At 35.7% G+C, this 14,017-nt stretch overlaps 1 protein-coding gene across 2 annotated transcripts in view; it reads right to left on the reverse strand.

Annotated features, from left to right (window-relative positions):
* The window catches only part of fdxr (ferredoxin reductase), a 42,088-nt gene that overhangs the window by 13,414 nt on the left and 14,657 nt on the right, over positions 1-14,017 (reverse strand). For both annotated transcript variants that reach the window (XM_005169494.6, XM_003199654.7), the window contains 3 exons: positions 10,845-10,952; positions 10,567-10,651; positions 1,931-2,109 (listed from right to left, as the gene is read on the reverse strand). In XM_005169494.6, the coding sequence (XP_005169551.1) occupies positions 1,931-2,109; positions 10,567-10,651; positions 10,845-10,952 (372 nt within the window). The remainder of the gene's footprint in view (positions 1-1,930; positions 2,110-10,566; positions 10,652-10,844; positions 10,953-14,017) is intronic.

The raw sequence follows: 14,017 nt of genomic DNA on the forward strand, positions 1-14,017 counted from the left end.
TCATTTAATGATTGATTTATTAATTTTATTGAATAATTTATTGATTTTTTATTGATATATTTATTTATTTATTTATTGAATGATTTATTGTTTGATTATTTATTGATTTATTGATTTACTGATTGATTTACAATTTTTTTATTTATTAATCAGTTTATTTATTGATTGATTTATTAATTAATTGATCGGTTGATTTATTGATTGATTGATTTATTATTTATTAATTTATTTATTCATTGATTTATTTATTTACTTATTGATTAATTTACTGATTGATTTATTGACTTATTGATTGATTCATTTATTGATTTATCTATTGATTAATGGAATTATTAATTTATTGATTTACTTATTGACTTATTGATTTATTCATTGATTGATTTATTAATGTATTTATTTGTTGATCTATCCATTTACTAATTTATTGATTAATTTATTGATTTATTAATTAATTTGTTCATTTAATTATTGATTTATTGATTGATTTATTTGTTGATTTGTTTTTAATTTATTGATTTATTTATTGACTTATTAATTTATTGATATATTGATTTAATTATTGATTAATTTATTGATTTATTTACCGAGCTGTTAATTTATTTACTGTTTTATTTATTGATTTATTTATAGATTTATTCATTGACTAATTCATTTATTTACTATTTTATTTATTGATTTGATTATTGATCAATTTATTGATTTATTTATGGATTTAATTTCTTGGTTTATTTATTTATTTATTCATTCATTTATTGATTTATTTTTTTATTTATTATTTAATTAATTTATTGATTGACATTGATTTATTATTTAATTAATTTAATGATTTATTAATTTACAGATTTATTTTATTGATTTATTAATTTATTGGTTTATTTATTAATTTATTGATTGATTTATAAATTTATTGACATATTGATTGATTGATTAATTGATTGATTGATATATTAATTGATTGATTAATTGATTGATTGATTGATGTTTTTAATGCCATATCAGCAGTATTGGCTATATTCATGGCAAAGCCTATACGAAATATACAATGCAATCATATCAGTTCTAAATAAAGGTTGATTGCACAAAAAATATACAAATAACAACACTGAAAAGAGTCATATACAATCTATTAGTTTGATCAATGATATTCTAAAATTCCTATTCATAATACACATTTCCCTTAAAACATCTCCTGAATAAAAATGTAAAAAATATAGATTCTATTAAAAAATATGTTTTATCGTCAAAATATTCTTACACAAGTCACGAATAATGAGTGTGTGTTTGGGTGTTACCCAATACTGGGTTGCATCTGGAAGGGCATCTGCTGTGTAAAACATATGCTGGATAAGTTGGCAGTTCATTCCACTGTGGAGACCCCTGATAAATAAAGGGACTAAGCCAAAGGAAAATGAATGAATTATTTTTTTCATTTACAAATGGATTCACTTCATATAATCTGTTATTTATTATTACATATGTTAGTTATTACATTCATCCCATTCCATTTGTTCGAGAGTTTCAACATAAGGCAAAGGCAAACTATAATTAATATCAATCAGTAGCTCCTGCTAATAAACTGAAGTCTTATTAAAGTGAACACATATAAATATATATATATATATATATATATATATATATATATATATATATATATATATATATATATATATATATATATATATAACAGAATATTTAGTGTCTTTTGTCCATTGAACAAAAATGAAAAAATTTGAAGTTGAAAACCTGTAACCATTGATTCAAAACAAACACAAATGGAAGTCAATGGTTACAGACTCCAGCATTCTTCACAATATCTTCTTTTGTCTTTAACAAAAGACAGAAACTCATAAAGCTTTAAAACAAGTGAGTAAATAATGACAGAATTATCAGTTTTGGGTGAACTATCCCTTTAAATGTCATGCATGTTTACCTCCAGTTTATTAAGGGCTAGTCGGACTCCTGCAGCTTTTTTCCCATCAACCCCTGCGAGAACCTCCACAGGACTGCGAAAGAAGCGAAAACCCCAGGACTTCTCAAGTTTTTCATCTCCTCCCTCCTTCACGGCCTTCATCATTAAATCCGTCAGTCTCTTTCTAGGTCTCGGGAGCTCTAATAAACACACATACAGAAGCACTTTCAAGAGGATCTATTATGCAAAAGTCACTTTTATAAGAGGTTTAAACACAGTTGTGTGTCAGCTGTGTGTGAATATAACCAGCATTTAATAATAAAAAAGTATTAATTGTATTTTCCATTATCAGACTTGATTAAAACAGTCTGCAGAAACACTTTTGATTGACATTCTCCCTTTGTATGTCATAAGAGATGGGGAAAGCCCCGCCCACTAGTGATCATCTCTCCCTCATTTGCATAGGATGTTAGTCTTGTTTTTGAATTTGCTACTATGCTGACACACAGGCATTTGTAGCTCCACCCTATTCTGAAAAGAGCACAATCTCATTTAAATTTAAAGCGACAGTCACCAAAATGGCATAACTTTATTTAAAGCCTAAAAGGGTCAGTTTCAAAGAGTTATAAAACATTATTTATGTGGTTTTTTCAGATACACACTCCAGGGACATCAGAGACTTTTTACATCTTGTAAAAAGAAGCATAATAGGCCCCATTTAAGATGTCCAAGCTGGTTTACATGCTACATTTAACATGGAATGTAATCACACGGTTCAAAAGTAGATTTATGAGGCCAACAGACAGCCGCAGAGTGGCCCAGAGGAGAAATTCATCTTTTCAAGGATTTATAAGGATGTGAGTATGGAGTCAGAAAAGTCTCAAAAGTAATTCACGCAAGAGACACGATGTACACATGCGTAGCCAAATTCATGTGCGTAAAATATTTATTTATATTCACAAAACAATTTCGCGTGCACAAAATAAAAATACATTTTCATAAAATACGTTTCACAAATGCAAAACAACATTTGCAAATGTATAAGAGTGTACAAAAAGTTTTGAATGTTTAAAACTTGCGAGTTCATCCTGAATGAGAATGTGCAAATCCTCTTTCACGTACGACTCCCCCTGGATACGTGCGTGTGTATTTTTAAGACTGTCCTGCCAGAAGCAGGGCAACTCGTACCTTTCAGCCAATCAGATGAGAGCTGTAGTCAATAGCCCCTTTCACACAGTGATACCGGTAAATATCCGGAAAATTTCCGGAACGACTTTACCGGTATTTTCTAAAAAGCTCTGTTCACACAGGCGAGGACGTTACGGAAATTTTCCGGAAAAGAGCATTCACACATCCATTCCAAAATACCGGTAAATTCTGACATCATTCACCACAAATGAGCTTTAAACGGCTGCGCTTGTATTTGTAAACATTTGACTAAATTACAAACTCTGTGGATGATCAATATTGTGAACAACTTTCGCTGGATCACTTTCGCATGTCGAGATGTTCATAATATGTGCGTGTGCAGGCGCTCACAGTCTGTTTCACAGGCACACGCAAAGCTTGAAGGTAAACAAACAACGGCTTATCATAAGCATCTCATCGATGATTATTTACACAGTTGGCATTAAGAAGAACATATAAACGTGATCTGACTAACTTCAGCAGCTAAATGTGTCTGGAAAAATATTCAAAGGCTTTTATTCTCATAAACCGCGCGGACGTAAATGCGTCTGACTGTTGTGATTGGCTAAAGCAGACGTCTCACGTCAGCACGTTCTAGACGTGCACGCGCTTATTACGGCAATCTTCCTTCTGCATTCACACAGCGCAGCATTCCGGCAAACTGCTGGTAATGTTACAACTTCTCTTTCCGGAAAATAGCCAGAACAAATTTACCGGTATTTTCAAAAAGGACCTGTTCACACATACAGACCTGTATGTATGTGTGAAAAGGGCTAATGACACCAACTCTGCGTTCCATTTGCACAGACTGTTCCTCTCCAGCATGGCGAACGGAGAAAGCAGCAGTCGCAGTCGCACTGTTTTTCATTTATTTATTTATTTATTTGACGATAGCCTCACTCTTTTTATTCATTATTTTGCCGCAGCTCCGCTCTTCTTATTTATTGTCTCTCAGCCCCATGAGCAAAATGTAGCCTGCAGGGTGATGATGAGGATTAAGTATCGTTCCGGCCTGACAAGCATAACAGCCCCATTGTAGTCCAGCGGTCAGCGTGTTGCATTTCAGCGCCGTCGATCCGTGTTCGAACCTCACCTAAGCACCTTTTTTTTTTCCTTTTCATCATATTTGATACACGAGTTTCTAAGACCTATATAACCTCAACGTGATCAATTCTTTGTTTAAAAACCTGTTGTATATGATGTGATACTTGTATTCTCCCCCTTGTGGATTTTCATGACACTGCAGGCTGTGGAAGAGCTCGACACTCTTTGGCTAAAAACTACTTGCGAATTTCAAGTTGATTTTAGTTGAAAATCATGTATCAAATTTGATACAACAGGTATAAAAGGAGCTTTATTTCCGAACAACGGTGTCACATTTTTGTAATGTAATCAACATAATGCCTACTACAATGCAAAAACACTGTTTTTGGATTATTAAATTAATATAAATAGTGACTAAAATACCATTTTAAAATACATTGTGGGTATTTTTACAATAATTTATAATCGATAAACTATATTTATCAATTTATGTGTATTTTTTAGATTTTAAAAGAATAGAGGAAGATGATAGAAAAATTAAAGTGTCTTGAAAATGTCATCAGCATAATAGTCTATGGCAATTAAAGTGACAGAGAGAAGTTGGGAGGGGAAGGGGAAGATGAGGATGCATGGCCATGCATGATGATGGTCATTCAGACAGCAGTGATGAGGAAGAATATCAAGAAGAAAGTTTAGTCTCGACAAGCACAGAAGTAAAGGTCCCAACAACACAAACACAGAACACAGTCAGAAAGCGACAATGCAAAAAGGAAAGAATACAGATGAAGAAACATACAATATCATGGTACATTTGTTGAGTTCATTGCATCTGCTGAAGACTCATACCGAATGCTTTCCGACTGTGTCCTGTGTTTGTATTGTTGGGACCTCATCTACTTGTCTGGACTAAGCTTTTTTCTTGATAATCTTCCTCATCACAGCTGTCTGAATGACCATCATCATCATCATGCATGGCCTGAGGACTCCTTACTCATCATCTTCCCCTAACTGCTCTATGGCACTTTAATTGCCATCTATTATTATGGACTCTGTATATGTACAGTATTGAAATAGTTTGCCACAAATGAAATGCTACAGGACACTGCATTTAGCCACTCTGCTCTGCGGCTTTGGAACTCATTACCACCTGCCATCAGAAACATTGACTCCCTCACACTGTTCAAAATCAAGACTCAAAACCCACTTATTTAAGATGGCTTTTAATACTTAATTTTATCTGCACTATTGTTGTGTATATTTTATTATTTCTCTAGTTGTTTTATTGCCTTGTTGATTGCACGGTGTCCTTGAGTTGCTAGAAAGGCGCCTTTAAATAAAATGTATTATTATTATAAAAGAATGAAAAAGAAAAGACAAAATAGCGCAATCTGTGGGACGTAGCACAATCTCATTCAGTAAAGGCACAGCTAAACAGATGGGTTCTAAGTCTTGATTTGAACGTGCCTAATGTTGGAGCACATCTGATCATTTCTAGAATTCCAGCAGCGAGGGCCACGGTTAAAAGCTGAAGGCCGATTCACCCCGCTTTCACTGATTTACTTGATCTTAATGATCTGAGTGACCTGTTAGGTTTGTATTCTCTATACTCTGCAACTCTCACATGGTCGCTCACTGAAGCTAAGCAGGGCTGCGCCGGGTCAGTACCTGGATGGGAGACCACATGGGAAAGCTAGGTTGCTGCTGGAAGTGGTGTTAGTGAGGCCAGCAGGGGGCGCCCAACCTGCGCTCTGATTGGGTCCTAATGCCCCAGTATAGTGATGAGGACTCTATACTGCTCAGTGAGCGACATCTTTCGGATGAGATGTTAAACAGAGGTCCCGACTCTCTGTGGTCGTTAAAAATCCTAGGATGTCCTTCAAAAAGAGTAGGGGTTTAACCCTGGTATCCAGGCCAAATCTGCCCACTGTCCATCATGGCGGTGTCAATGAGGCTGAAGCCATTAGGCAATAAGGCTAAGTAGATTTAATTTAGGCATCATGGTGGTGCATTGGGTAGCACAATTGCCTCACAGCAAGAAGATCGCTGGTTCGAGCCTCAGTTTGCATTGCTGTGTGGAGTTTGCATGTTCTCCCTGTGTTTGTGTGGGTTTTCTTCGGGTGCTCCGGTTTTCCCCACAAGTCCAAAACATGTGTGAATTGAGTAAGCTCAATTTTCCGTAGTGTATGAGTGTGAATGAATGTATCTGGGTGTTTTCCAGTCATTGGTTACAGCTGGAAGGACATCCGCTGCATTAAACATATGCTAGATAAGATGGTGGTTTATTCCGCTGTTGCAACCCAAGATTAATATAGGGACTAAGCCGAAAAGAAAATGAATGACTGAATGAGATTTAATTCTTCTAATTAACTTCTAATTAAAGTTTTAGAAACTTTTCTTTTGCCTTTATGAAGTTGTACTCCATAAAGCATTTATTTCATCAGGGCAACATTTCATGTAAATCATTAAAACAAATACACAAAACCACATCTGAAAAAAAAAACACAGTTTTTGTTCTCAAAATTCTTTACAAACTGCTCTTCCTACACTTCCACTAGTGGTTTCGGAGCGCTGCCAAAAAAAGAGAAACAAATGTTTCCAGTAGGTCCATCAGGACAGGACTGGTTCCTGCTTATAAATATCACATTTATTCTATGTCTAGATGTGGGTTTGTCAAGCGTGGGCCTGAAAAGGAAAAGTTAATGACAGAGTAAAGAACAAAACAATAAAGCAGACCAGTTGGGACGATGAAAAGGCCTAAAAAAACATTATGGATTCACTGCCACATCAGAATGAAAAGCTATTTAACGTTAAATCCTCTAAAACAGTGGTTCCCAACCTTTTTCTTTGGAGCCCCCCCCATGAACATATACAAACATTGGAGCCCCCCCACCATATAAATACACACGCACACACACACATATGTACTGTGTGTATATATATATATATGTGTGTGTGTGTGTGTGTGTGTTTGTGTAATATTAATATATAGTAATATGTATAGAAAATATGAATTAATCAGTTTTAACTTGTCTTGGCCTTCAATAAAACCAAAATTTAGGTAGGCTTTGTCATACTGTCTAATCTTTTTCTTCGCCTCTGAAGAATCACTGCATTTACGTTTGTCTGCCATTTTTGTTTTGATTTTGCCTTTACGACACGTTGTCAAGCACATTGCGCGAGTGAGCAAAATTTAAATAATTATTTAAAGTTATTTATTTTAATTATTTTCACTGTTATGTTGGAATTTTAATCATGTGTTTAAAAATACATATATAATAATAGGGCTGCTCGATTTTGGGAAAAATCATAATCACGATTATTTTGGTCATAATTGTAATCACGATTATTCTAAACGATTGCCAGTTAAAGTCAAAATTATTAGCGCTCCTGAGAATTTTTTTTTTTTATAAATATTTCCAAATTATGTTTAAGACGAAGGAATTTTAACAGTATTTCCTATAATATTTTTTCTTCTATTTGTTTTATTTTAGCTAGAATAAAGACAGGTTTAAATATTTTGAAACCAATTTAAGGTCAATATTATTAGCCCCCTTAAGCAATATATATTTTTGATTGTCTGCAGAAGAAACTACTGTTATACAATGCCTTGCCTGATTACCCTAATTAAGCCTTTGAATTGCACTTTAATATGAATGCTTGTATTTTGAAAAATATCTAGTAAAATATTATGTGCTGTCATTATAGCAAAGACAAAAAGAAATCAGTAATTAGAAATGAGATATCAAAACTATTATGTTCAGAAATAAGTAAAAAAAATATTTCCATGAAACAGAAATTGGGCAGGAAAAGGTTTGCTAATATTCAAGAGGGCTAATAATTCTGACTTCAAGTGTATACATACAGTTATTTTCCACCCTGCAAAGGAAAGAGAAATAAATACAATAGAATAAAAATATGAAACAAACTGTGTTTTAAGCATCTTCACTGTAAGAAAAACACTTTAGCTACAAAAATCCTTCAGTCAAGAGCAGCGAGGGTTTTCTCGTTATGTTTGTTTAATAATGATAAAAACAGGCGGCAGAAGGATTATAGCGCGCTGTCTCTTTAATGGTTTCTCTTTCACGTCTTTTGATCCTCAACTCGTTTGTTTATTACACAAATGAGGGTTAATGTAAATAATCAATAAACACCGCGTTTTGACACCTATTTGACCATTAAAGCGCTCACGTTAAGATGACTTCAGATGTCTGCGCTCCTCTGCTCGTCTCAGTGTGTGAATGAGAGTGAATGCTGGCCGGCCGTATGCTTCTGACTGCACACACACACATAAGCTCTTTCGCGCTTTTAAGAGCAACACGTGTACAACTGGAACGTGGCAAAATATGATGCAATAATCATTTATCTCGATTAATGGTTTTTTATAATCGTTTGAAACCGAAATCGGATTTTCGATTAATTGCAAAGCCCTTTATAATAGTGGAGCATTTTTATGCCTTTTTCTACCTCAATACTTATCCTCTCCCGCGCCCCCCTTGTGAACTGGCCCCAGGTTGGGAACCACTGCTCTAAAAGATAGAAAAAAAGATTCAAGTGTTATTTTATTTAAAATATACTTATTGATAAATGTTTAATATATTATATTATTTCCCCAACGATGGGTTGCAGCTGGAAGGACATCCGCTGCGTAAAAACATATGCTGGATAAGTTGATGGTTCATTCCACTGTGGCGACCCCAGATTAATGAAGGGATTAAGCCAAAAAGAAAATGATGAATGAATATTACTGGAGAATTTCTGTGGTTTTATATTATGGATCGTGCGCTGGGTACCTCTGTTAGTGGTGAGACCACTCGATGCACGATGACAACAGTCGGTCGGTAAGTAAACTAATATAATGAATGAAAATACATAGGCCTGTGCGTATCGACATTTAATGTACTGCTGTACAGTAACATGTCCTTTGTTTGTTTTGGTTGTCTTCATTTTAATAGTTTCTTGATGATGCGATGGTGTGCTTTATCTGCGCTGAACTGGGCGGGTTGTGTGAGGTTTTATTCTGAGACGTTCTGGGGGAGGGGTTTGCATGACACGCTGCGAGCAACTAGAGTGGAAACGCGACATTACATTTACATTTAGTCATTTAGCAGATGCTTTCATCCAAAGCGACTTACAAATGAGGACAAGGAAGCAATTTACACAACTATAAGAGCAACAATGAATAAGTGCTGTAGGCAAGTTTCAGGTATGTGAACTTGAGACTAAATAGTTGAGTTTTTAGTCCTTTCTTGAATACAGCGAGTGACTTTGCCGTTCTGATGCAGTTAGGGAGTTCATTCCACCAACTGGGCAGATTGAGCGCGAGAGTTCGAGATTTCTTCCCTCTTTGGGATGGAACCACAAGGCGACGTTCATTCACAGAACGCAAGTTTCTGGAGGGCACATACATCTGCAGAACTGAGAGCAGATAAGAAGGAGCAAAGCCAGAAGTCGCTTTGTAAGCAGAGCTTTGAAATTGATGCGAGCAGCAACTGGCAGCCAGTGCAAACGGATGAGCAGCAGAGTGACATGTGCTCTTTTAGGTTCATTAAAGACAATTCGTCCTGCTGCGTTCTGAAGCAGCTGAAGAGGTTTGATAGAGTTAGCTGAAAGCCCGGCTAGTAGAGAGTTGCAATAGTCAAGTCTGGAGAGAACAAGAGCTTGAACAAGGAGTTGAGCTGCATGTTCACATAGGAAGGGTCAGAACTTTCTGATGTTAAAGAGTTCGAATCTGCACGATCGAGCAGATCTAGAGAGGTGGTCAGAAAAGTTTAGTTGGTCATCAATTGTTACTTCAAGGCTTTTCACCGTTTTGGATGCAGTAATGGTTGCCCTATCCATCTGGATAGAAAAGTTATGTTGTAGAGTCTTGTTGGATTTTGGCCTCGCTGCTCAACCTCCCGGGGGATTGGCCCGGCCCGATAAAAGCCCTGACTCACACTGGCCCAACAGTGGAAATGTGGCTATTGACAAGCAAATCAAGGCAAAGGCAGGTGCAGCTTGACTAGCTTCTGTTGTAATTTTTCTTTTAATTGTAGTAAGATCATTATAAAATCTAAATATGTATACTGGACTAGTTAATGCAATGTTTTAACATTATTTTTAAACATTAAATAAATTAGCATATCACCTATTGCAACTTTAATGGAATAAAGTTTGGTATATTTCACCCTCAATCAAGATTTTTGGCCCTTCATAAGGAAAAAGTTAGGGCACCCCTGGTCTAGATCCAGCTGGAGAGCTTTAACATAAGAAAAAAATTGAGCAAAAAAACACAGTTGTTTGTAGAGCAAGTAAGTTGGACTGTTTTCTGCTGTTTATTATTTCTAGTCATTTCTCCAGTAGGAAACTTAATCAGAAGTTCTAAAACAATCGCAAAAACAATCAAACATCCGCATCGCAGATTAAGGTCAATATTGTTATGTTACCTTTCAAAGCTTCTGCGATGCCCTCAAAGTCTGCGGGCAGCATGTCGGCTCTTGTGTTTGGCAGATTCACCATCTCTCTGAGTTCCTGATGAGATTAAGAACATAAACAAACTTGAAAGGGGATTGAAATGACAGCGTAAGAGGTTGAAAAAAGTTTGTTTTAATAAACATTGCAATTGTTAGACTTAATGTGTTTTCTATTCTCTGCACTTTGAAGAAGAACTGGTTCCTCTGCTTGATCTTACAGATTTACACCTGTCTGTCAGGTAGATTCTTACCTTGATAGTGCACGCAATCTGAAGAGGACCTCGGCGACCTACGATCAAAACCCTGCGCACATTACTGCCCGTCAATGCTTCCAGAGCATTCTGGGTAATATCCGTTTCCTGAAAGTATAACAAAATAAACAATTAACACATTTGATGGAAATCAGACTGCAGCAGATTAGCAAGGAAAGCGTAGATGACTGAATTTATTTATTTTAAATAGGCTCATTTTACAACTCCACTTAGAGATAAAGGAGCTGATTGTGAGTTTTTGTCTCTTCTAAAGCATACACATAATTACATATTAGTTTATGCAGTTATTTATGAAACATGCTAAGTGAACTTATTTTTTTCATCTGAAAAACAATGCTAAAGTTAGATACTCTGCTTTAAAAATGTCTGTTCCCTGCTAAAATGTCTGCCTTGTTTTTGTCTCTATAACCAGCCCACTGCCAGTTTACCCAATTATACTTCAGCAATATTTTTTTTTTATTTAGCGATATATTTCAGACTGCAATACCTAGCTCAACCAATGTGCCTCAATTTACATAGTGCACCTTTAAACATTTCAGTTCTGCCATTAATACCCTTTACATAGTGTTAGATTGTATACTCAAATGACGAAAGTCCCATAACTACTCCCTGTCTATACTTCCAGAGCATCCTGGGTACTATCTGTTGACACAATGACACACATTTGATGGGAATCAGCAGGAAAGTGTAGGTGACTGAATTTATTCATTTATTTGAAATAGGCTCATTTTACAACTCCGCTTAGAGATAAAGGTGCTGTTTGTGAGTTTTTGACTCTTCTAAAGCATAAACATACTGTAATATATTTGTAGAAATTTAAGAAACATGCTAAAATATATTTTTTTTATCTAAAAAACAATGTCAATTTTATTTATATAGCACTATTAAACACAATCAAAGGTTGATCAATGTGCTGAACAATAAATCAAAAAGAACAGGTATAAAAATATAGCTAAAACAAACAATTCTCACAAATAGTTAATTTAGGTGAAAACAACCAAATCTCACTAATAGTTATTATAGCTAAAAACAAACAATTCTCACTAATAAAATGCCAAATCAAATAGGTAAGTTTTCAAGCTAGATTTAAAAACAGACAGCGATGATATAGACCTAATACAGAGGGAGGGGCAGAGCATTCCACAAAGTAGGACCAGCTACTGTGAAAGCCCGGTCACCCCTGCATTTCAGCCTCGACTTTGGAATGTATAAAAGTCTCTGGTTTGATGACCGAAGAGACCGACCAGGCTGATGTTCAGTCAGCAGGTCTGACAGGTAGAGATTTAGAGATTTAAAAACCAGGAGAAGAATTTTAAAAGTGACACGATAGTGCACGGGCAACCAGTGCAGAGAGCGCAGTACTGGTGTGATGTGGTCAAATGTTCTGGTGCTGGTTAAAAGCCTTGCAGCGATGCTAATTCAGTCATTCTGCTTTGAAAATGTGCATTGTGCGCCTGAATGTCTATTCTCCTTTCGTCTCTATAACCAGCCCACTGCCAGTTTAACCAATAATGTTTCAGCAATATATTTATAATTCAGCATTACATTTCAGATTGCAATACCTAGTTCAAACACTGCATGTCAATTTTCTAAACAGTTGTTTTACCATTAACATAGTGATAGGTTGTGTATTTTACACTTTTATGATTGGTGTGACACTTTTACAATCTCAGTGGACATAAAAGATTCCCGCTGAGCTGAGGGAACATAATTAATAGTTTTCAGTCTGGTGACCTGTGAATAAACCTGGCTTGCAAAAAAAACCAATGAGGCGTAATGGCAGCAACACTAAGATCTCTGTAGAAATGCAGCACAATCGAGTCCTATTTCCTTCTGTTTCAAGCTACAAAAATTGTAGCTGAGGGAACATAATTAATAGTTTTCAGTCTGGTGACCTGTGAATAAACCTGGCTTGCAAAAAAAAACAATGAGCCGTAATTGCAGCAACACTAGGATCTCTATAGAAATGCAGCACAATCGAGTCCTATTTCCTTCTGTTTCAAGCTACAAAAAATGGATCACATATCAACAGAACAAAACAGAAATAGGATCACAAACTGTAAATTGTGGCCACTTGCAATTCATATTGCAGTCCCTGCAGAATTTTGCATGACTTTTTCTCTAACTGTTGTGGCCTGAAATTACTTGCTGCAGCTTTTCTTAAACTTGACAGAAACATGTGCAGCATTATTTTGTGTTGATTTGCTGTAAAGAAATACAGTTGATACCAGAAGTTTACATACACATAACTATTAAACAAAAAAGATGTTTATGTGACTAAACTTTTTCTCTTTTAGGCAAGTTAGGATGATCACATTTGTTTTTGTTCTGCTTAATAGCAGAATAATGAGATATGTTTTGAGAAATTGTTAAAACTTTTCTTAATAGTCAAGTTTACATACAATAAGATTATTATGCCTCTTACAAAGCTCAGATGATGGTGTTTTGGAAGGTTTTGGAAGTTTCTGATTGGCTAATTGACAACATTTGAGTTAATTGGAGGCACAACTGTAGAACAGTATTTAATGAAAACCTCAAACACACTGCTTCCTTGTGTGACAACATGGGAAAATCAACAAGCCAGAATCAACAAAAAAAGGCCAGATTACAATTCGCTAAATGACACTGGGAAAAGAAACAGTGTTGGAGACATGTCCTGTGGTCTGATGGAACCAAGATTGAACTGTTTGGCCATAATGAGCAGTGTTACATTTGGAGGACAAAGGGGAAAGCTTACAAGCCTACAAAGACCATCCCAACTGTGAAGTATGGGGGCGGCAGCATCATGATGCGGGCCTGTTTTGCTGCAAGAGGGACTGGTCCACTTCACGGCATAGATGGCATCATGAAGAAAGAACATTATGAAGAAATACTGAAGCAACATCTCAAGACATCAACCAGGAAATTAAAACTTGACCACAAATGGGTCTTCCAAACAGACCATGACCCTAAGCATACTGCCAAATTAGTGAAAATGTGCTTTAAGGACAACAGAGTAAATGTTTTGGAGTGGCCATCACAAAGCCCTGATCTCAATCCCATAGAAAATTTGTGGGCAGAGTTGAAAAAGCTTGTGTGAGCAAGACAGCCTACAAATCTGACTCAGTTACACCAATTCTGTCAGGAGGAATGGGCCAAAATTCCTTTAAACG

Source organism: Danio rerio, chromosome 12 (genome assembly GCF_049306965.1).
Source record: "Danio rerio strain Tuebingen ecotype United States chromosome 12, GRCz12tu, whole genome shotgun sequence".
NCBI lineage: Eukaryota > Metazoa > Chordata > Actinopteri > Cypriniformes > Danionidae > Danio > Danio rerio.